The sequence below is a fragment of the Triticum urartu genome, chromosome 7 (assembly GCF_003073215.2).
Source record: "Triticum urartu cultivar G1812 chromosome 7, Tu2.1, whole genome shotgun sequence".
NCBI classification, from domain to species: Eukaryota; Viridiplantae; Streptophyta; class Magnoliopsida; order Poales; family Poaceae; genus Triticum; species Triticum urartu.
Genome location: NC_053028.1, coordinates 685,155,616 through 685,179,696, shown reverse-complemented (window position 1 = coordinate 685,179,696; position 24,081 = coordinate 685,155,616). Strand labels below are relative to the sequence as shown.

The 24,081-nt window shown below is 43.3% G+C and overlaps 2 protein-coding genes across 3 annotated transcripts; one reads left to right on the top strand and one right to left on the bottom strand.

Annotated features, from left to right (window-relative positions):
• Positions 1–1,755: 1,755 nt before the first annotated feature.
• Positions 1,756–7,420, top strand: LOC125522948 (protein INVOLVED IN DE NOVO 2-like). Its single transcript, XM_048687988.1, has 7 exons — positions 1,756–1,801; positions 4,117–5,065; positions 5,192–5,373; positions 5,661–5,750; positions 5,844–6,131; positions 6,263–6,475; positions 6,881–7,420. Exons 2-7 carry the CDS (start codon positions 4,141–4,143, stop codon positions 7,100–7,102), a joined length of 1,920 nt encoding a protein of 639 aa, XP_048543945.1. The 5' UTR covers positions 1,756–1,801; positions 4,117–4,140; the 3' UTR covers positions 7,103–7,420.
• An 873-nt stretch (positions 7,421–8,293) lies between these two features.
• LOC125522946 (transcription initiation factor TFIID subunit 1-like) lies at positions 8,294–23,948 on the bottom strand (the record flags this gene model as incomplete). Of its 2 annotated transcripts, none has more annotated exon segments than XM_048687986.1 (17): positions 8,294–9,067; positions 9,613–10,554; positions 10,633–10,686; positions 12,264–12,383; positions 12,494–12,615; positions 12,694–13,177; positions 13,569–13,772; positions 17,771–17,977; positions 18,725–18,817; positions 18,936–19,142; positions 19,405–19,741; positions 19,992–20,229; positions 20,329–20,531; positions 21,184–22,207; positions 22,559–22,727; positions 23,178–23,299; positions 23,709–23,948. In XM_048687986.1, coding segments are annotated over 17 exon segments (5,120 nt in total), but the record flags the coding sequence as incomplete, so codon positions are not given.
• Positions 23,949–24,081: the final 133 nt, after the last annotated feature.

Genomic DNA, 24,081 nt, shown 5'->3' with positions numbered 1-24,081 from the left:
CCGTAGTCGGACCTTGATTGTATTTGGATGATGTAATGCTTTATTCATGTAATTGTGTGAAGTGGCGATTGTAAGCCAACTATGTATCTTTTTCCCTTATGTATTACATGGGTTGTGTGAAGATTACCTCACTTGCGACATTGCTTTCAATGCGGTTATGCCTCTAAGTCGTGCTACGATACGTGGGAGATATAGCCGCATCGAAAGTGTTACAGGAGACTAGATGATTGCTCCCCCATACTCCACTATGGGTGAGCCACTCTTCGATACATCTTCACAAGTCCATTGACACCACAATGGATGGCAAGCTTCAAGCACTGGATCTCTTCGTGATTCTCCACTTGAACTTGCACACGGCAATCTTGATGACGATCACCACTTGATGTCATCCTTCCCATGGGTTGTATGATATCATCCTCTTGACGCAAGCCCATGGACACGTACCATACCATGGGATCACTTGATCCCTCTCGATACATCTTCTACTCTTTGTGAGTTGATCAACTTGATTCACTCTTGACTTAGTCTTGATCAACCTTGAATCTTTCCAACTCCCTTCGTTTGGATGATGTCTTGGAGGTAAACATGAATGATCACACAATCTTTTTCTTAAAGACATGCTTGCAATAAGCTCAACACTCACATGACCAATCATTGGATAATTCCTTAATAGCACATTGATCAACCCATAAACTCCTTGAAACCAACACATGGACTTCAAGAAATGCCTATGGAAAAATCCTTCAAATATAACTCAATGCAACCATTAGTCCATAGAGAATGTCATCAATTACCAAAACCACACATGGGGGCACCGCATGTCCTTTCACTGGTGCCTTTGCTCCGGTTTGTAGTTTAGGTTAGGGTTTCTTAGTCCTCGCAGGTGCGGTGCTCGGGCGGATGGCTGCACTACTTCTTCGAGTTTGTCTTCCGGGCATTGATCCTTCTCGTGTTTGTTCATCTGGACGTAGTCGACGGAGCTCTGACGTAGATTCATGCCTTCTCTTTGTTTGTGGCGATATTTGATGTCAGGTGCCTCAGATCTATGCAAGGGTTTCAACGGTGACGACAGCGGCTCCAGGGCGTTGGTACTAGGGGCACGTGCACGAAGACTTCCCGGCTATAATCGACAAGGTCAAACCGGCTCCGAAGGGGAGCGGCGACAGCGGCGTGTCGGCGGCTCGTTCGATTGTTTGGGGTATTGGAATCTCAATGTAATTTTTACTATATTCGAGATGCTTTGTACTTCCGCTGAAATTTGATAATAGATCTAGATCATTTTTCGCAAAAAAAAAAGTATGGTCATCTACATCTATACTGTATTTAATAAAAACATTAATCAAGCAATTATATCCTACCTAATATTAGTGCATAATTTACTTATTTTAGGGGTGTGCGTAATTTACGTTTGCCCGATATTAATGTGCAACGGTGTAACTCAAAAGGAAAGGGACGATGGGTCTGCGAGGCCTATGCAAAACGGGTGCATTCGGTTTATTCGGTAGCATCTGACCCCTCTGTTCTCCATCCGACGGCTCAGATCCCACGGGTGCATTCGGTTTATCAGCTCTCCGGTTGTTCGAGCAGTAGCAGCTAATCCCAGTCTAGTCCCCTCCCGAGCAACAACAACACATCCAGATCCACCACCATTCCCCTCCCTCCCACAGGACCCTAGCCGCCGCCACGCCTGCGACGCCCTCCGCCGCCCCCACCAGCCAGGCTTCTTCTCTTCCTCCCCGACCCCGTGTTCCTTCTCTGCCTCCCCGAACACGAGCTCGTCCTCTGCCTCGGCGACCCAAAGGTGAGCATGCATGCGCTGGTGGATGTGGTGGTTAGGCAGATCTTCGGATTACCGAATGATATCACTCGCCTGCATAGGCCTCTAACCCGCATTTTAGACACGGGGATTTCCTGGTGCATCGAACACCTGGTGTTGCTTCCTGTCGTAATGGTCTCAGCACGTGATGCCTAAGATCTGGAAGTTCGTGGTGTGGTTCCCCCCTCCAGATTCCCTTTGCGCTTCTTGTAGTTGTGAAATATGATTGCCAGCTCTTGGTGTCCTGCTATTTTCCGTAGTATTCGTTCAGATTTGAAATGACGATTTTGGCATGTATTTTGTCGTTAGGATTTTATCTGACTGTCCTGGAAGTTCGATTGGTTTTTAATGGCAAGCCGGGGACGTAATTTGTATTAAGAATTGTTTTCTCTTAGGATGACTTTAGTGGTGGCTTATATTGTTTGCAAGCTTGTCGTTTGTTACGCCCTCCGTCCCATAATGTAAAAGCGTTTTTGACACCACGCTAGTGTAAAAAATGCTCTTATATTATAAGACGGACGGATTACGTATTACCTCCGTTTCTAACTATAAGATGTTTTGGATATTGCAGTTTTGACTACACACGGATTAAAATGAGTGAATATACACGCTAAAACGCGTCTACGATGCATACGAATCTGAGAAAATAGATAGAGAAAAGCTAAAACACCTTATATTTAGGAACGGCGGAAGTACTTTTTTTCAGTTTTCTATGCTAATCGAGTAAATTGCTATATAGTATATACGATATATTAAAATCTTATTTTCAGAGTTGTGTCGACACGTCTAAGTTCATGTTTTGTTATTTGATTGGTACTATAATTGCACTCCATTGTTACTTAGGCAAGGGTATTATTCTTCTCTACTAGGAGCACTACAAATCCTGATATCATTATCTATGACCCTAACTCAAAGAGTTTATTTTTGAGGGGATAACTAAGAGCTTTTGGATCGCCTCGTGCATACATCTATATATACACGTCTATATCTATATCTATGCTTGCTAATGTAAAAAGAGTGAGTCGCGGAGATCCAGTAAATCTCACTCATTCAACCACATATATCCAACGGTCTACGCCGCGCTGGTGTTTAACATGTTTAGCACCCTCTACTAGTTGATATCATGTCTAATATCAACGCCAACATTAATCAAGTAATTATATCCTACCTAATATTAATGTGTAATTTAATTCTTGCACAATACTAATGTGCAATACAATTAATATCTTACCTAATATTAATGTGCATTGCACACACACAATTACTGGTGTAACGGAAAAGGAAAGGGATGATCGGTTTGCGAGGCCTATGCAAAATGTACCTGCAGCCCATCTCCTGGTAGCATCTGATCCCTCTATTCTCTATCCGGTGGCTCAGATCCCATGGGTGCATTCGGTGCATCAGTTCTCCGGTTCGAGTAGCTAACCCTAGTCCCCTCCCGAGCAACAACAACACATCCAGATCCACCACCATTCCCCTCCCTCCCACAGGACCCTAGCCGCCGCCACGCCTGCGACGCCCTCCGCCGCCCCCACCAGCCAGGCTTCTTCTCTTCCTCCCCGACCCCGTGTTCCTTCTCTGCCTCCCCGAACACGAGCTCGTCCTCTGCCTCGGCGACCCAAAGGTGAGCATGCGCTGGTGGACGTGGTTGTTAGGCAGATCTTCCGAGTATTGAATGATGTGTCTCAGCTGCATAGGCCTCTAACCCGCATTTTAGAGACGGGGATTTCTTGGTGAATTGAACACTTGGTATTGCTTCTTGTCTTAATGGTCTAAGCATGTGAAGATGCCTAAGATCTAGAAGTTCGTGATCTGGTTTCCCCCTCCAAATTCCTTATATGCTTCTTGTAGTTGTAAATTAGGATTATCAGCTCTTGATGTTCTGCTATTTCCGTAGTACTGGTTCAAATTTGAAATGATGATTTTTGACATTATTTATTGTAAAGATTTATCTAATTGTATTGGAAGTTTGATTAGGGACGTAATTTTGTTTTAAGAACTGTTCTGTTTTTAGAATAACTGAGTAGTGGCTGACATTGCTTGCAAGCTTGTTGTTTGCTACTTACTTTTTTAGTTCTCTATGCTAATCGACTAAATCACTATATACAATATATTAAAATCTTATTTTCAGAGTTGTGTCGACATGTCCAAGTTCATGTTTTGTTGGTAGTGTAATTGTACTCCATTGTTACTTGGGCAAGGGTATTATTCTTCTCTACTACTACAAGTCCTGATATCCTTTTTAGTGTTCCATGATGTTGACTGAAGTAAAAATACATTTATGATTCTGTTTCCTGTAGGTTATCAAAAAACCCTTCTCGGAAATGGAATACAGTTCAGATGACGATTCGGATATTAGCGATTCTGAGATTGACGAGTATGGAGCCAAAATTCAGGCCCGCCTGCTTTCAGGAGATTTAAAGTTCAGGAATGGTGATAGTTACAGCTGCCCATTCTGTACTGGCAGGAAGAATAAAGATTACAACATGCAAAGCCTTCTTCAGCATTCCTCAGGAGTAGGTGCAGCACCTAATCGACCAGCAAAAGATAAAGCATCGCACCGTGCCCTTGCCAAGCATTTGAAGAATGGCGTTGCTAAACCTTCTGACCCACAGCAGGCACAGCAAATTGCTGTAGAGCCGCAGCAGCCGCAGCAAATTGCTGTAGAGCCGCAGCCTCTTCCAAACAGACATGAGAAGTTTGTGTGGCCCTGGATGGGAGTTCTAGTTAATGTACCTACTGAATGGAAGGACGGGCGTCAAGTCGGAGAAAGTGGAAATCGTTTGAAGGGGGAATTATCGCAATTTTGCCCACTGAAGGTTATTCCATTATGGAATTTTCGAGGTCATACAGGGAATGCTATTGTTGAGTTTGCAAAAAACTGGAATGGTTTCAGAAATGCACTTGCGTTTGAAAAGTACTTTGAGGCAGGAGGTTGTGGCAGAAGGGACTGGAAGCAAAACATGAATCAAGGGTCAAAGCTTTGTGGATGGGTCGCAAGGGCTGAAGATTACAATTTTCCGGGGCTAATTGGGGACCACTTAAGGAAAAATGCTGACTTGAAAACTATCGATGATCTTGAGAATGAAGGAACGCGTAAAAATAATAAACTTGTAGCTAATTTAGCTAACCAAATTGAGGTCAAGAATAAGTATTTACAGGAGCTTGAACTTAGATACAATGAGACAACTGTGTCACTTGAGAAAATGATGGGGCAAAGGGAACAACGTCTCCAGGCATATAATGAAGGTTTGTGTTAATTTTGGATGGTTATCTTTTTTATATTGTACATGTGTCAAGATGCATGTTCTTCTGTCATCAGCATCTTCATGTTTTCAGTTATTATAATTATTCACCAAAACTTGTTACTACTAGAAATTCGGAAGATGCAGCAGCTAGCTCGCAGACATTCTGAAAAGATCATCGATGAGAACCAAAATCTGCGTTCAGAACTGGAGTCGAAGATGAGTGAACTAAATGCAAGATCCAAAGAGCTTGATGACCTTGCTGCAAAAAGTTCTCATGACAAAAGTAATCTTGAGCAGGAGAAGCAGAAGGTCTGCGATTTTCTTGGCCCTGCGTCTCATCTATTTTTGCACCATCTTTAAATCTCTTGAAGTAGACTCAAGTGGCCCCAGTAACCCCGATATGCAGTGTTGAGCTTTTAGTGGGTGCATCAGACCAATAAATATGAATTCATGAAGATCACTCATAATACTAGTTCACAAGATTATCGGTCTGACATCATTTTACATACTATACTAAGGCATGAAAGTGTACAAGATTAGGCCCTGTTGCTTAGAAATATGCGTGCAACTTATGTATTTTTTTTGCTTGAATTCAGAATGCTATTAAATCAAACCATCTTAAGTTGGCAACAGCGGAACAACAGAGAGCTGATGAGGATGTGGTGAAGCTTGTGAGAGATCAGAAGGTATACGCGTCCTTGTTCTTTTTGTGTGCTGTGATGGTTCGGTTTTTTGAACAACATGTCTTGTATGTTAGTCTTACTCTATGGAAACTGCAGAGAGAGAAAGTTGCTGCTTTAAACAAGATCCTGGAGTTAGAACAGCAGTTGGAAGCAAAACAAACGCTTGAATTGGAAATACAGCAGCTGAAGGGCAAATTGGAAGTGATGAAGCATATGCCAGGTCATGAAGATTCAGTCTCGAAGGATAAAATCAATGAACTTAGTGAGGAGCTGCAAGATAAGATGGATGAACTGGATGCTATGGAGTCACTTAACCAAACTCTGGTTATTAAAGAAAGCAAAAGCAATACTGAGATGCAAGAAGCTCGGAAGGAGCTGGAAAATGTATGTTTATTTTAAAAAGTCATCAAACTGCGATGCGTACAGTGCTATGTTGCTTCAGCGATGTGATTTACCTATTTAATTCTTCAGATCTTATGGATTATTCATCTTTTCATCTACTGCATGTTCCACAGGGCTTGCTTAATCTTCCAGGTGGCCGAGCACATATAGGGATCAAGAGAATGGGCGAGCTTGATCTGAAAGCAGTTTCAAATGTTCTCGGACAGAAGTTGTCGAAAGAGGATGCAGAAGTTACTGCTGCCATCCTTTGTTCAAAGTGGGAAGCCGAAATAAAGAATCCAGAATGGCACCCTTTTAGGGCTGTCATGGTTGATGGAAAGGAAATGGTATGGATCTTCATTGTAAGAAACCACTGCTTGTACTACCTCCGTCCTGGTTTATTGGTCCCCTTTGTATTCCGTTTCAAATTTTGACCATAGATTAAACGAATAAAATGTTCATGCATGTCACCAAAAATTATATCATTGAAAACTATGTTCAAATATGAATCCAACGATATAATTTGTGTTGACATGCATTAACATTTTGTTAGTGAAATCTTTGGTCAAAATTTGGCACAAATTACTAAGGGGACCTATAAACCAGGACGGAGGTAGTACATGCTTGGGTAGCTTACTATATATATACTGTTTCATATAGCAGCCATTTGATTATACATGTTTAGAGTCTCATTAACTGGGTTATCTTGTTTTACTTGTAACAATTAATGGTGCATGCTTGCTGCGTTTTAGGAAAGAATCAATGCTGACGACGCAAAGCTTCGAGAATTAAAAGATGAGCATGGCGAAGAAATATATTCGTTGGTGACCAAGGCGCTGCGTGAGTACAATGTTAACAGCACCAGGTATCCCGTAGGAGAGCTGTGGAACTTCAGGGAAGAACGGAAGGCGTCTCTCAAGGAAGCTGTCCAGGTGGTCCTGAGACAGTGGCGAGCCAACAGGAGGAAGCGTTGATTGAGCCCAATCGATGTCGCTTCTTTCCTCCTGGCCTGGACATCAGCATTATTGTTGTTTGATAAATCTCTAGGGACCATCTACCCCATGTTGGACACAAATCGAATAAGAAATAATCCTGTTGTTGCAGTAGTAGTATCATTAGTGAAGTCTCTATCCATCTGTGTAGACAAGCTTGAATAAAGACTTGCAGTAGTATCAGCACCTGCAAGCACGCCATCGACCCGATCATCGGCGTCTGTTGGTAAGCGCCGCTGTATGCTTTGTTGTCTTAAGTTGCTGATAGTAATTCAGAGGAGTGTTTGTTTGTTGTCTGAATTAATGATGATGGCATCCTGTATAAGTGTAGATGTAGGAATGCACATTGTATGCATGACGAGTAAGCTTACTTGTGAGCAAGCTTGTCTGAACTGGGCCTAGATGCATTGATGCAGGAAGTGTGCTCACGGTTCTAGGAAGGTCAACATACTTTTGGGTACTTTGCTATAGTTGAAACCTACTCACTCGCCCGTGTTTGGGCTTCGACCATCAACAAAGATCTTGGTTGTAACTTGCTGGTACTATGGTTGGAGCATAGGAAACATTGTAATGAGGAGCATGAGCTCGGTTTAGACCGTCGTGAGATATGTTAGTTTTACCCTACTGATGACAGTGTCGCTCAGCCCCTGGAGCAGTCTGCAGTGGCTATACGAGCACTTGCCGCAAACCTCATGGCGGCCTCAAGTGCACACCCCAGGGCAAGGAAAGAAAACTGGGTTCCACCTTTACAGGAATTTTTCAAAGTATAAATGTTGATGCCTCATTCGATGAGGACAATCTCCAGGGTACTGACAATCTCCAGGGTACTGCTGGTGCAGTGATCAGAGACAGCAAGCGGAGATTCATTGCTGCCAGAAACTCAAAAATCGTTGATGCATACGATGTTCTATCTGGAGAAGCAATGACACTGAGGGGAGGTCTCCACTCAAAGTACATCATTTTCTTTTGAAGGAAAGTAAACACATCATTCAACACCTCAAATCATGTTGAAAGCACAAACAGGCAGGAAAGCAACTTGTACTACAACCCAATCCCACATGCTTTGGCTTAGGACATTTTGTAGTTGTACAGTGTAACCTGCCATCAGACAAATAACCTTCACCAACTGCTACTGATTCAAACCTCAGTGAGCACATGTATTTTGGGTTTGGATCAAATTAATACTAGTTCAACAACCTTTATACCAATAAAATTAGCAACAGAGGACCCCCAAAGAATAGTTGCTTTGTTGCATCTATACCCATCTGGACCAATATCATTCGCACAGGATGCACGACTACAACAGCTGAATATTGACAAAGTTACACAGCTACATTTTTACAACAGGAGGCCGAATAGTTACAGCGGGCACTCAATGACTAACCTAGAGCTTGTGTACACTCCGACTCCCGATGCCTGGTAGCAACAACCAGGCAAAACAGCTGGGACTGGGATCACATGTGCCTCAATGCGATCGCCAGAACCTAAACCACATGTACAGGTGCGCTTTCCTCCCCAACCTCGCTACCGATCAGCAGGTGCAGCAATCTATGTTAGGACACGGCCATCGCCGTATCTTTGTTATTGTGCTAGCTAGCTCTCCATTGCGCTCTCGGCGTCGTCGAGCACGTCCGCGCTTTCATCAAGAAGGTTGTCGCACAACTCCAGGAGCTCGTCGGCCAGCGGAGGGATGTGAGGATGCCGCGTCTCGTTGTACATGTGCGCATTGTCTGCTATCTGCGCCACGTCATTCCTGAATTCATACCTGTTTTTGTACTCCATCTTCCTCGCCTTGTCCCTGATGGTACCCAGATCCATTGGGCGCTGGATTACGTCGTAGTAATCGGGAGCGACTTTCTTTGTCACTGGTTTAAGAAACAGCAATGATATAGCAGTCTGGTTCCGCAAGTGATCAACTATCTTTTCCAATATGTTGGAGAGCTCAACCTGCATCAGGATGCAAACAAGTTCAGTTCACCTTTCAACAGATAAAACAAGTTCAGTTCAAATTTCAAATTCCTAGTCTAGCAAAGAAACAAACATCAATTGGCTCTGTTTGGTCTTTCAAACAAGCTGTGGCATCCCTATCTGGTGTGTGTAGAGAATGCTACTAGGAACTGGTTGAAAAACTAAATGATGTACGATGTTGAAGGCAATGATTAAAATGAGAAAATTGAGAATATAAAATAAAATAGATGACGTATGATGATCCAAGTGATTTTCTATACTACTGTGGTTTCATCTCTTCACAGATAAACATGTTAATGAGTTGAGGTCATACATTTGAGTGAGACTGTTTCGTTGAGAAAGATATTAATAATTGCCAGAAGAAGAAAACACAAGGACTTCCATACAATTATTGGTAATCCCTTATATTTCTGTAATTAATTGAAGTGTGGCTACAAGTAACTCATAAAGCGGAATCGGTAAAATGGTCGTAGACAAACATTAAAACAATGAACATTTCACAAAACATGAGTGAAAACAAGTACCTCTCCTCCTCTGCGTCGCTTCGCTGATGGAGCATAATCTGTCATATCAGCTGGAGTACGTCTTTTTGATGCTCGATCTCTTTCAGGTACCTTTCTGTCATTTCTGTATGGCCTGTGATCAAGAATGTCAGCATCTCGAAAATCATGTTTTTTCTTTTTCTTGCTTTTCTTCTTTGCCTTCTGGAGCTCTTCCTCCCGGCTATAAATCCTAGCTTCAATTAGCCTCTGTTCCTGTCTCTCTCGCTGCTCTTTAAACGCTCTCCAGGATTCATCACCTCCCATTACTTCTTTGCTTTTCCTGTTACCATCCCGACCCAACCTATCATGTGAGGAATTCATCTGGCTGGGCTCTCCAGCATACCAACCATCATCATCTCTGCTGTTCTTCTCAAAACTTGACAATTCAGCAATTTTCCTTATCTTTCTAGGCTCCTGACCACTCCTAACTTCAATAGCTCTTAGCTGGTCTACATGTCCTTTAGGCTGCTTGATGATGACCTTCTTACGAGGTACATCCTTCTCTACTTCAGCAGGAGGCCGTATCACAACTGATGGCTTAGGAGTATCAGGAGGATAATCTTCAGTCTTAGGCTTACTGTATATTTTAATCTTGCTAACCTTTCCAGTAGATCTCAAATCTGTAGAATCCGTTGTAAGTTTATCAGAAACCAAAGAACCTGCCACTGACATATTCCGTTCCAAGGACTTCTCAGGTGCCCCACATCTGAATTTTACTGGTTTGATCTTTTCAATGCTTTCTTGCCCTTCAGTTTCAGGAACATCAGAAGAAACCTTGGCTACCAACCTCCTGCCCAGTGTCTTCGTTTGACCATGACTTGCTACATCAAGAGGATTAGGTCTGTAGGAAATCGCATCCATTTCCGAGGTTTCTGGATCCTCCCCATACTTGGGGCACAATTTGTTGGTCCGCATATGTCCAAGCTATAATAGCAATTTGACACACAAAGTCAGGAGGGAATTCAGAACATGTGAGTAACTGAATGTAGTATGATGCCTTACCTGACCGCAAGCTCCGCATACAAGACTGTCCCCCCTTGCTCCCTGCCTCTTCTCCTTAAAATAAGAAAAGACAAGCCACATAAGAATAAAGAAGAGGAGATATGATCATTGCTATAAATGCGACTCTTATTTCAAGTCAATAAGTTGAAAACATGAACCATAGGTTCCTTGACACAAGAATTCAATTTGGTTAGTCTAAGTAGCTATCTGGAAGCCAAAAAAAAAACCCTACAACAGTATTACCGTCACTAAATAGTCACAAGAATACAAACATGGCACCGCACTAACTCATCAGCTAGTCATTGTGCAGTCTAGTAAATAGAACATCATCAGTATAAACTTACTGCACCTTTAGATGTCACTGCCTGTCTGCCTAGCAAAATGAACTGATCCAGACCCATTAATATTTACTTAGTGTGTGGATGAATTTACAGTACTAAATAGGATAGCTCTGAAAAATTGACCAGGTTAATAAAGGTAAACCGGATTTCAAACATTGGTTTGGTATCCATTGTGAAGTTTGCTTATGATGTAAAGGCATCAAAAGTACCTCGAGTCTTTAAAAAACATTTGGAAAAAGAAGCAAATTTGTAATTGACTAAAATAAGAAGACAAGCTTCCCAAAATATCTAACTTTTCAATAATTTACCATATTTCATTCCAAATTTTGTTATATATTTTGTGAGAAAATTGCAGAAACCACCAACTATTGGGGTCCGTTTTGCACAGAACACCTACTCTACAGGTTTGTTGCACAAGACACCACCTATCGGTGTAATCTGTTGCAGCTAGTTCTAATCCATCGTTTTGGCTTGGGTGACAAGATTCCTGGTAGGTCGGTCCCGCTTGTAAGTGTGCATGTGGCAAGGAAAAGGCCACATCAGCTGGTCAATTTTTTTAATGGGCCAACTAAATCTGCCAATATCCCGCAAACCTGTGGTTCAAATGAGCTAAAAAAGTTCCAGGTCAGTACTGAGTACATGTATTACTAACTGGATTCTTTTGTATCTTATTTAAATTTAAATTCGAATTTTGAACCAAAAACTTGAATGAGCCAACACATACTAACAATTTCAACCAAACCGGTGTGCACTTACAAGCGGTACACACCCGTCAGGATTCATGTCAACTGAGCCAAACGTTGGATTAGAGCTAGCTGCAATAGATTACACAAATAGGTGGTGTTTTATGCAACAAACCAGTAGAGTAGGTGCTCTGTGCAAAATCGACCCCAATAGTTGTAACATGCTCTATATTTTGTTTAGGAACAAGCCCAATTTATAAACCAACAAACTCTGGCAAAAAAAAAACATGCTGCTGTTTTCACAGTATAATTGGCAGTCTGGATTGTCGACTGTTATGCTAGAGTGACAATATCAACCATATTAGAGCCACTACAACAACATATGTTGTCGGTGCAAGTTCCTTGGTGTGCGAGATCATGCACAGTATCAATAATCAAATATGCAAAGAGGCAAAAAAAAAGGAAAACTAATAACAGAAGACAAAATAATGTACATTTAAATACAACTTGCCACAAAATCTCAGTAGGAACTACACATGTGAAAGTCAATGCTCTCCAGCTGGGATATAATACCAGTTCATAAATAACAATCATGCTCTAAACTTACCTTTAAACCATCCTTTCCTTGAACATTTTTCTTTTTAACCAGAATGATATCGTTTGCATCAACTGCCAGCTTGGTTTTCAGTTTGGAGGATAAGCCACCTTCAGTAAAAGAACTGTCAACCTGCACGCAGTCATATGAGTCTATTAGAGCTCGTTTCTGCTAGTATGGCAGCAAAAATGAATCAGCAACAACCATGACTAGATTTTGAACTTCAGATGAGCTTCTGATACCTCTTTCGCTCCTCTTGGCGTGCTCTCCTTTGGCGTCAATGCCTTAAACTGCTTCGTTTTATTGGCACCCTGATTCGTCGTATCCACAGGTTGTTTCTTCCTCTTCGGGTCATTGCCACTCTCTGCACATAATAGTCCGTTAATCAAAATTACTAACTTGGTATGTGGAAAGCAAAGTTATGGAAGTAGCAATCAACAACCTTCGAGCAATTTTTTTACTAGAGCAGCTTCTGCTTGATCATCTTGAATTTCCTCGTTAAACTGAGCTTGGGTAGGGCACCTTCTCATTTTGAGCCCTCTCATTCCGTCTGCTTTATCGCTTCTCAGGTCTGCAGTACCAACATCTTCATCGTCAAATTCTTCAGCATCCAGCAAGTTCTCAAGATCCCCGGCAAACGAGTCCAAATCACTATGGGCTTCTGTATCACTGCCATTGTCATCACCGTCTATAGCAGAAAGCGACTGAATTTGTCTGTCCCAAATTTCCTGACATTTCTCTTTAGTTTGCTGTTGAAGCTGCATGAAAGACATCCTTTGTCCACGTGCAAACTTGCTAACTGGAATTTCATCAATTGTAATTCCTGACGCTGCTTGCTCACTTGAAAGCTTCCTCACCATAGCAATACGATGCCACCTTGTTAATTTATCAATTTGCTCGTCTGGAACTCCGAATTTGAGAAGCAACTATTTACAACAATATCAATGGCAAGCATTAGTGATCAGTGTAAAAAAGACAGAAAAAAAAGGCATGACACATATATAAAAATAGGTCAGATTTTCATTTATGTTCAATCACATGAGAGAGGTACGTCTCACTTGTCTGCCATAGCCAATGGCATTTTGGGCCAACTATATTTCTTATGTTAATGTATGGAGGTAATTATTCCTTTCTCTGCAGGGATCGACATGTAACTTTCTTCATAAACCAGTCAATAAAATAACCCTTTGAAAGGCTGCCAATGCACATTTATGTTCTCACTGATACATGTTCCACGATCCTAAATCATGTTAACGTCTGGACCCCCTGGCAATGTTAGTGTGTGTAGTGCTGCTAAATCATTGGGTTTGATGGTACCTCTCGGGCGGCATCCATGCTTAACCTGCGGAGGTCAGCATCTGTTCCAGTAACAGTGGTACCTTTGGCTGCAGCTGACTTTTTCTTATGAGATGAATTGGAGACAGGTGCTTTTGGAGTTACTCGCACATAGCTAAATCCTAGTCCACGGCCAGATGGATCACCAACACCAGTAATTTCTAGTCTTTCAATATTCTCTCTGTCCTGCATACACCCAAGAAAATTAGATTAGAACAGTTGAATTCACACAGCAATAGACAAGGAACACTAATAATGTACTATACTTTCATTTATTAAAAGAAGGAGCAGACAAACTTGCACTTAAACATACATACATGAACCATCTAACTAGAGCTGCCACTGGTACAGGCAAGAAATATAATACTCATCTGTAGCACCCAGATCATAAAAGAAAAACTCTCTGAACACCCATCTGTAAGGATAGAGTTTGTCATGGTGTTGCTGTGGTGTATACCGCTCGAGGTCACAGGGGAGAAGTCTGATCCCTCCATCCCTCCATCCCACTCTCCCATCTCCTTATTTCCCTTTTTATGCCCTCACCATCTCTTTTCAACTCTACCCTGTACCCACTAGGTATGACTGTACCCGCTCAGCATAACAGCTTTAGTGGGCAAATCTGAATAACATGCAGCAGTGGAAGACTATATGCTTGCACACAAAATAACTTGTATACCTAGAATCAAAATCTCTGATACTGGCCACTAATTTGATGAATCTTACACCATCAAAATCAAGTAATGTGAAATGGCTGGCTCTGCGCATACACAAATTTAATGCATCTCAAAACATACATACCGAATACATCCCACAGCCTCCTCTATCAAGTTCTAGAGATCTGTTAGTGCTTGACTTTAAGTGGGGCGCCCGCCCCTGCTCCTAGCCTGACCTAGCTCCCGCCGCCATCGAACTCCTCGCCGGTAGCCCGCCCTCCCTCCTCCTCCCCATGTCGACCTCTGGCACGAATTCCCAGCGGGCACCGTTGGCTGGAGACAGACGACGAGAGCTCCAGTGCGCGCTCATATCGCGACGTGGTGAGCAGCTCCCTTGCCTCCTCCCATGAGCATGGCGCCCCCCCCCCCCCCCCTGTCGCGTGTGTCCCTGCCTCCGCCTGCCTTGGCCTGCGCTCTGAGTCCCACCGCGCCTGCGGGCCCACAAAGATCGACGCTGACGGCTTCCAACAGTCATGACACAAGAATCAGCGCCGGTGCCCCCATCGCTCTGGCGTGGCCTCCCCCCATTCGCCCTATCAACTTCCTTTCCCGGAAGTGGCTGCCGGTATGTGCTCCCGTTGCCTCGACCCTGGCCATCCTGTGCGGGAGTGCACCAACCAAGTCCGCTGCCATTGGTGCCTCCTATCCGGCCATGAGGCCAAGGGCTGCCAAGAGTGCCGCGCCAATCACGCTCGTTCCCGCGCGGCCCAGCGCGCCGCCTTAGCCTCTCCCTTCGCGCATCACCCATGGGCGTCCTGCGTTGGTCGATGAGCCAAGGTAGGCGTCCCGCCGTGCGGACTCCCTGGCTCTCCCGCTATCGCCTGCTTCCCGCGCGGCCACACCCGCTGAAGAGCCCGCTCCAGAGCGCGTCATTATCTCCCGCTCTATCGAGATGGAGGAAACAGAGGAGGTGCTAGCGCGCCTTGGTGACCACCATCACCGGCATGTCCGCTGGCGAAGTGGAAGCTCTTCTTCATGAGACCCTCGAGCTCTAGCCCGGCGACTTCTCGATCCACCTTCGCCACCCCGAGGACTTCTTGCTCATCTTCGCCAGCTCATGGACCGCGTCTCCGGTGATCATTTGATCCAAGGCGCGAACTTCACCCTCTTGTTGCGGCCATGGTGCAAGCTCACCCCTGCCGCGGCATCCTGGAAATCGTTGAGACCTTGCTGTCACGCCTCCCTTCACGACAGTCGGCATGCCACACCCCCACCCCGTCTGCCCTGCGACAGATGACTTCGTGGCCTGGTCAAGGCGGGTCCCGCCTCCATAGTCGCTTTGCCAAAAGGCGCAAGCGCCAACATAAAAAGAAGGTTCTACATGGCGCCTCTGGGCCCACCACTCCTACCATTGCCACGGCCGTGGTCAGGCCCTTGCATGCCCCTGGACCAGTCGTCCACCCGCTTGCAACAGCTGGCGCTAGCCCTCTGGCTGATGCCCTGATCGGCCCTGGCTTGGACCCCCCTGTGGTACCCTACCCGTTGTCACCTTCCGCGCACGAGACCAGTCAAGTTGAACTGGCCATGGCAACCAACTGCCTGAGCGCTGCCCGCCTCGAGAGTCATGCACCCTCCTCGCCCTCTCACGTGCCGAGTGGCACTGATCCCAAGCCTAGTTCCCTAGCCACGTCCTGTCGGGATCAAGATGCTGGAGGGGGACAAAGCAGCTTTGCAGGCAGCCAAAGCACCTGTGATGCCAACCAAGTGCCTAATTCGCAGCCATCTCCTGTGCTTGGCGCGCCCGAGGAGGATCGCCGCTCTGGAACAGCTGTTGTGATGGCCCCCATCGACAATGCGGACCCGATGATTGTCAGCAGTGTGGATGTGCTTGGAGTTCAACACCCACCCCTGCCGCTGCTTCTCCCGCCAATTCCACCCCAAGGCCCACCCCTGCCGCTGCTTCTCCCGCCAATTCCACCCCAAGGCCCGCACCTCCAATTCAGCCCGTGGCCCAGTCTCACGGCCCGCGGAGCCACATCAGGGCCCGTGCGACAGCATGCTGCCCCCGACCACCTCGCGTGCTTTCCGGCCCGCGAGCCATTTCACCACACCACCTGTGATCCTTTGTCAACCCAACTCGCGCAACCCGCAGCCTCCAACCTAGACGCTTGGCGAGTTTCTGATGGCAGCCACCCGCAACCTCTGCGCAACCCTCCCAAACCACGTCAAGCGAGTGCGCCGCCCTGGCATCAACTTCTTGTACCACCATGTCCGTTCAGCGAGAACCAAGGCCACCAACGCCTCGGCACCCCCCCCCCCACTGATGAGCTACGCGCCCAGGTGCAAATCCTGCGCACGCTGGGCATCGTCGGGCTTGTTCAGACAATCACTACAGCGGAGATGCGCGCCTACGATGGACTACTCGCCGCGCCCCTTTCCCGCGACATGCTGGCAACCACCGAGAACTGTCGGATGATCCTACCCCGCCTCCATGCATGCCGGCGCCGGCCATGGGCCTCACGGCGTCCTAGGTCTTGCGGCGCCGCCTCTCCCGTCGCCCCCCTGACCAATGTATCACACCAAAATTGTGATTTGGAATGTGCGAGGCCTGAATGCTTGCGCAAGGCGCTAGGCGATCCGCTCGTTGATCCTCTTAGTGGACACATAATCAACCATCACCTCCATGAACCCCGCGCCGGCCTCAGTGAGCACGATCGTGTGGTTGCCGCTGGCAACGTCCACGGCGATTCGACTGGCACCCTCGTCAGCACTGCCTCGACGATGGCGTTGGGCGGCGCCAGCCGGCAGAACACATAGATCCTAGAAACATAGTTGGCATTATGGAGCACGGTGAGTGGGATGACGTCGGCCCTGCTGGCCGGAGGTACACAACAGGTATCAAAGTCAGGTTTGATCGCCTTGGACATGCACGATGATCTTCATGACGAGAATTGCATGGTTACAAAGAAAATAAAGACGCCATATCAGTACCACCATGCAGTGCGTTCTTGCCTTACTGCATGTGTCCTTAGACCTCAATCCCTCGTCGTCTGCAACCCATATCCATGCACAAGCTAGCTAGCGGCACAACTTGTTGCCTGTCAATCGCTGGAAGATTCCAAACCCAACACACAAAACAAAATTGGGTGTGCTCGGCTCATTTTCACTGGCAGCACTGGATTTGTCATCTTTGTTTCCCATGCTACATTGAGTTTGGGTTTTTTTATACACTTACAGATAGGTCAACCGAGGTGAGGTGCACATGCACTAGATATTCATGTACTTGGTCACTTACTAGCCTGTCATTTCCATCTTAGAATAGTATTTGGTAAAGCGGTGTCCATATTCTCTCAATATATATTCAGCAACAAATGATAGATGAAGATTATCCATGGTCTCTCTAGAACACATCAAAGATTACTATGTCCTTTGCACCAACCGTGGTTTTAGCCCACATGCTATCATTTAATAAGCAAATAAATTGTTCTGGTTAAATGAGTGCATCAATTGAAAATATATATAGTGAAGTACCTGGTTGGTACAAGCAACAAAATTGCTGGTAAGGTTCCAGCTAGTGATTTGCAACTCCCTCTCAATATGTGCTGCAGCAGCGAGCTCAATTGCTTCATCGGGAAGCTGATTCATTGCAGAAGCAAGTCCCACAGGTTGAGTAAGCTTCTCGATTCCTAAACGATTGAGACGATGCAGACCAGCTTGCATACTCTCATGACAGCAGACCTGGAGAATTGGAAGTTTCAGACTTTCAGTTACCATAAACTCAATAGCAAGACAAGACCCCCTTTCAAAGCGAAAATTAAACTACAAAAGAACAAGGGTGGTTAGTGGTTACACTACCACAAACAAATCATGGCCAGTTTCGTGAGGATCTTTATTAACTTGAGATGTGCGAAAAATTGATTATCAACCTAGCCGCTAATCTTGAGCAAGTCATGGCCATCCATTCCTTCTTAAGCACTCCCTAGAACTACCAGTCTCTCTACGAAACCTATAATACAGCTTACTAGTTACTTCGAAAAATGCAATTTACTACACACCACTTATTGATATTACTCTGAAATTAGTAAGAGTGCTGAAACTGACAGTCATCTCTTATACTAGAATTAAAAATATAAGGCCTGCTTTTCAGTTGGTCTTGTTTCGAAACCAAGAGTTGTGCTTTTCCACTCCAACCACTTGTATTGATGTCAAGAGGGAGTGATTTAAGTAATTGATTATTCCAATAAACAGAAAAAATCGGTACAAATTTTCTACTATTTGTCCTTGATTTTATACTTTAATTCACGCATGAGAGTTTGGGGCTTTGGAACGGAGGAACTGAGTGACCGATCAACCTGGTTATTCTCATATATCATGTGTGTTATGACTGACCAGCATACACATTTCTTTACGAGAGGAGTCTTTGAAAATTTTCATCAACAAGTAGTTGCTTATCACAAGTGACAAAGGTATTTTTTAGAAACTCACACTTTCTGGTGACACCAATCTTCTAAGCTCCTCCTCTGACGGAATCCGGAAGTCAGGTCTCTGTGTCCAGAAATAATGTCCGTTGGGTCCTTTCTGTTTAAATGAATGCATGCGAGCGTTAATTATGGTAAAACAGAAGTCCATGGCTGGAAAATCAAATGAGATTACAGTACAACTATAGAAGTAATAATAACATGGGTGATATATCTACCTTCAGGTCTGCACAATGCTTCAATCGTTTTCTCACAATAGCTTCTGTCAGAGGATGCTGAATAGGTACTTCATCAGCTCGAATCTGAGAAAGAACACCAGGCCTCTCCCTAAGACGGAATTCACGATATACGTATACGAGCATTCGATTCAAAAGATGATTCTGCAGATTTTTCGTTCCTGGTGAAAATACTTCCATGTGTGGTTCCTGCCAGGAGAGCACAAATCTATCATTTATTGATGAATACCACAGCATGTATTTTTGATGCAGTATAAAATATAACAATGCTTAGTTGAAGATTTTCCAGCATTACACACTTGCAGAACAACAAATAAATAAATAACCCCAGCAAACTAATCCGAAACTAGTTCCCTTCCAAGTGAAAATTCCAAAAATTAAAAGAAAAGGAGTGACAATATTATGAACATCCTGCAGATATAGAATAGAGTATTTCAGTACAAGAGCTTACTTGTTGGCCAACAGCATATAGCTTGTCAATGCGGCGTACAGAAAGCATCCCTTTCGGCGAACGAACTAAAAGATAATCAGTCGATGCCAATTTATGAGGAAATGCAGGTGCTCTGTACATGTTTGTCTCAAGACATGATTGCTGGGACCCAGAACGTACATCTCCCAGGAAAGGAGATTTATCAGCAGGCTCAATAGCAAGCACTGTACCCAGTCCGTCATTGTTGCTTCGCAGGGATATAGCTGTCTGATCAGTGGGTGAAGTTTTCTGGTAGTAAGTACAGAGTCGAGCACCCATTCCTGCATTTGCAAGCAGTAAAGGTCTTTCCTCACAATATCTGCATCGAAAGCAATAAAAACATGGCAGCACATTAACTAATGAACAAAAACATACATGATCAAAACAACAAGCACAGCATATGGCCATTTAGATGATCAATAGCAATTTTTGCTCATAGTATCATCATATTCACCACTTGACCAAAGTATAGCAGTAAAAGTTTCAATATGACTTTCACATACAAGAATTTGCATATGTGAAAATTACAACACGTGTGGTATGAAGAGAAATATTATGATTGGACTTACTCCATCAAAAATACATGTCCATCCTTAACAGACAAGTCAGCTTTTTTCCTGAATGCCCCAGGAGGACGTAGAGCCTTGTCCTCTCCAGGTAACTTCTGTGCTTTTGGCCATAGATGTACTTCAGTGCGAACAACATGCAAAATAGAGTTTGGTCGCACGTTTTGCATGGCCAAGGAGATGTCATCCTGGAGTTCTTTTCCATAACCAAACAATTTGATCTTTTCAGATGGTCTAAATTCTGCATGGAGTAAAGTTAAGGCATCATAAAATAACTATTGATGGCTTTCTAAACTAAGAAAAATAACAGAATAGAGCAGGATAATGATTGAGGACTAGCCTAATTTCTTGGAAGCTTTTGATTTTACTGATAGTGGAGTTTCCTCTGCATTGACGAGAAGTTTCACTCCTTTTCCTGCTAACGTCATTACTATAACAGTCATTGACCCATGACTGCAAGCAGCTCCTTGCAACTCAGCAGCAAGTTTATTTTCATGGGGGTACCACTTAGCTTTTGGTCTATGGAAATTTGCAATTTCGTTACTGCATTGAAAGTTGATAAAACTTATTAGAGATGAAATCAGCAAAGAGCAGGCAAGAATAGAGTTCAGTAGATGAGCTACACATGATAAGTTGACAACTAAAGCCCCAGAAGTACACTTGCTAAATATAGCTAAGAACAAGAGTGTAAACATGTGAATCATAAGGAGCCAAGCCTCACAAATAGAATCCATTGTTACAGAAATATTTACCCAAAACTGGTAAGATATATATGCTATACAAATACAGACAAGAATAGAGTTCGGTAGAATAAGCCCAGTTACGGAAACCAGAAGTCCAATGAAACAGTGGTAAACTATATAATTATATATGCATACAGATACATATGGTGCCCAAATCCATTGTTACAGAAATATTTCCACAGGACAACAAAACTGCTGGTTGCTCACTTGACTATACATTAACGATGAAGAATTGGAGACAAATAGATGTCACACATTTCAGTTGAATTATTTGAAATGATCTGACACCCAGTTTTTTTTTTAAAACATGTCACCCCATGTACAATAATTATCATAGTAAGCATATAAAGATTGCAAGATTCATCAGATACAAGTTCATTAATCCAAAACAAGACAAGTAATCAACTAATAATAGATGTGGAATTTTATGGCAAGGGATGAGAGACTCATACGTGCTTAGCTTTGGCTTCATGGTCTGCAATTTTTGACCAGGAACAGAATGTACCACCTTTATGCCCATTGAAGAACGCTTTTTAGTATGAGATTTAGCTTGTTGCGACATCTTCCTGTTGGAATAAAATTTGTCATTGGAAATGTTGAATTGGGCATCCAATGTAATTGCTTGGTTGTTATGGCCAACATTTTCCACTGTTGCAGTCTTCATTGGCCGACTAACAATCATCGCACGAGCATGTGAGCGGAGGTGATCCCCATTCTTCTCATCTAAAATCTCGAAAAGCATCTGGTCATCTTTCAGATCCAAGATTAACTTAGGCTTAGGAGTATCCTCACTGGGATCCCAAATTACGTTGTCCAACCAAGATCCTTCCAACAGTTCCTTGTTCAGAAGAGAGAGGTTGCTTAAACACTTCATCGTATTGATTTTAACTGTTCCATTTATGTTATTTGGTTCCGCATGGTCTAAGTCATTCTTCTCTTGAGGAGTCTCCTTTATCAATGGAGGGTAACTATTCTCAGGGGAATGATAACTAGCTGAAGCAGGCATTTCTGTACAGCCAAAAGGCTCTCTTATTACTGGAGAACCATTATTTTTATCCTGTACATCACAACGCCCGGATACATAACCATAATCCTTAGCCTCATCTTCACTGTGAGCATCAGAGCTCTCTTCAGATATGACACAGCTTTTTAAACAAGACTGACTTTCACTTGCTGGTGAATTGCCCCAAATGATACCATTTTCCCAGTCTTCATGCTCAAGTGGATAAACATCAGGACAAACTAGAGTTTGTTTAGCAGTAGGGAACTCTTTGTGTACATCCTTCATTGGTTGTTCAGAAAGACACAAATCTTTAAACCCAAAAGTATCACTAGAAATTAACTCATCACTGTCACTCTCGATAAAATCTTCATTTGTCTTGATATGCTTCAAAGATGGGACATCTTGAATAGTACTCCTTAGAAATACTTCCTCGTCATCCTCAACAATGTCACTGATGTTTGTGATACGGAGCTCTGGAAGCAATTAATACCAGAGAAAGGCCTTTAAAACTAATTCCTATTAAATTGGTCATATTTTCCATGCATATGATTTGGGAGGGGGGTGGTGGTGGTGGACAGATTAAATAATCTAAGATTGGAGACCATACAAGCAGTAGTGAGCATATACCCTCCGCATGGTCTGTGCTAACTAAATTTGTTTATGTTCAGAATATAGAGCCTAAGCAGAAACAGTAAATAATTATGTGTTACCATTACTTTCAGGTTAATATGCCTCAAATCACAACCCAGCTATATATGCCACACTGTCAAGGGGTTCATAACAATCTTCTTAGATTTGTGTCTTATAGTAAGCCTGTTGAATACCTTTATTCACTGGCCGCTTATGCTGATCTGTCTTGGCCTTTCTTACAGGCTCCTGTGCACCAAAAATTTCAGAGAACTTCAAGATCACACTCCCATCCTCTATGCATAAAACAGGGAGGGTAGTCGCAGATTTAGACTCGAGTTGATCTTCCTCAGTGTCAATTTCTTCCTGACAATTGTTAGAAACAAGCAGTCCAGTGAGACAGGTACATACATCATCACAAAGGAAATGCAGATTTATGAGTAGAAATATGTTGAGGAAATTAACTACAGGGCATGAGAAAATGTATGTTTTTTTTCATGGAACTGCTGTATCACTTATTTGTGGATCCAGGTCCCACTTGACATCAAGGATCCAGTGATTTTTTGGTCTAAAAAAAAGGATCCAGTGATTTTTAACAATGAAAGGATTATATAGTGTCCCCTGGCTAATTTCCCCCAAAAATAAGCATGACCCAACCTATGAAGTAAATTTGACTCTCATCCAGATTCCTCGGTCCTAACTCAGACGTACTTAATTGAAAGTGAACCAGATTCTGAATGAACAATAAGTCAAACTAAAGGTGTCATGAGATTCAGAATTCATTTGAGTGGGTGAGCCAATATAAATAATGTGTACCTGACAAACTTCATATTCAACATCCATAGTTTCCTGAGATTGTGGCAACGGGCTAGATACCTTTCCGATGGCAGGATTATCATTAGAGGGTGATATTTCCGTCTGCTCGGCTGAAATGACATCTAAATTGATAAAAGCAAAGGAGACTTACGTCAAAAGCAAGATGATATCCATATAAATAGAATTAAATACAAACTATATAAAGCTGAAATGCATAGACATAAATATTCAAACATAAATTACAAGGGGTGTTGACTTCAACAGATGAAATTGGCTTGTTTTGCTTCCAAACTATTCTCCATAAACTAATCACGGAGTAATAAGAAATGCATAAAAACAAGTTGTATGGTGTTTTCAGAAGTTCAAAATGAACACCATTCATGAAAACAATAACGTTGGTGCCTTGCGTAAATAAAAATACTGCTGATTTTCTCAGATAATCAGATGAACCACTATGAGCAACACTCGCCAGACCAAACAAAAAAACTTAACAATAAACACAAGCACATTATGCGTACAGATATGCCAAACCTTGTATAACATTATCACCAGGTAACTCGATATCATTGGGTGGTTCTTCATCCTCATCATAGTTCTCCTCATCAAACACTGAAACTTTACTACTGACTGAAGCAAACATTGTGTTTGAGGAGAAGTAATCTTTCTTGGATAGCAAATGGTCTTCCTCTGTAGCTGCTTCAACTTCAGGTCCATCATATTGTTCATCAATATCTTCATAGTCAACAGCATCCTCTGCTTTCTCATCATAATCTACAGAACAGAACAAATATCATACATCAACTATTCCATACAAATATATGATTAGATGGAAAACAGGATACCAAAGCTGTCAGAAAAGGGCAGAATAATGAATAGTTCACAAATTGGACTTGATGAAGAACCC

What these genes read in the sequence shown, in the direction of transcription:
- LOC125522948 (XM_048687988.1), top strand. Translation starts at nt 4,141, where the DNA reads ATGGAATACAGTTCAGATGACGATTCGGATATTAGCGATTCTGAGATT. An exon ending in CTCGGAAGGAGCTGGAAAAT is followed by an intron (nt 6,132 to 6,262) that starts GTATGTTTATTT and finishes CATGTTCCACAG; the next exon opens with GGCTTGCTTAATCTTCCAGG. An exon ending in TGGTTGATGGAAAGGAAATG is followed by an intron (nt 6,476 to 6,880) that starts GTATGGATCTTC and finishes GCTGCGTTTTAG; the next exon opens with GAAAGAATCAATGCTGACGA.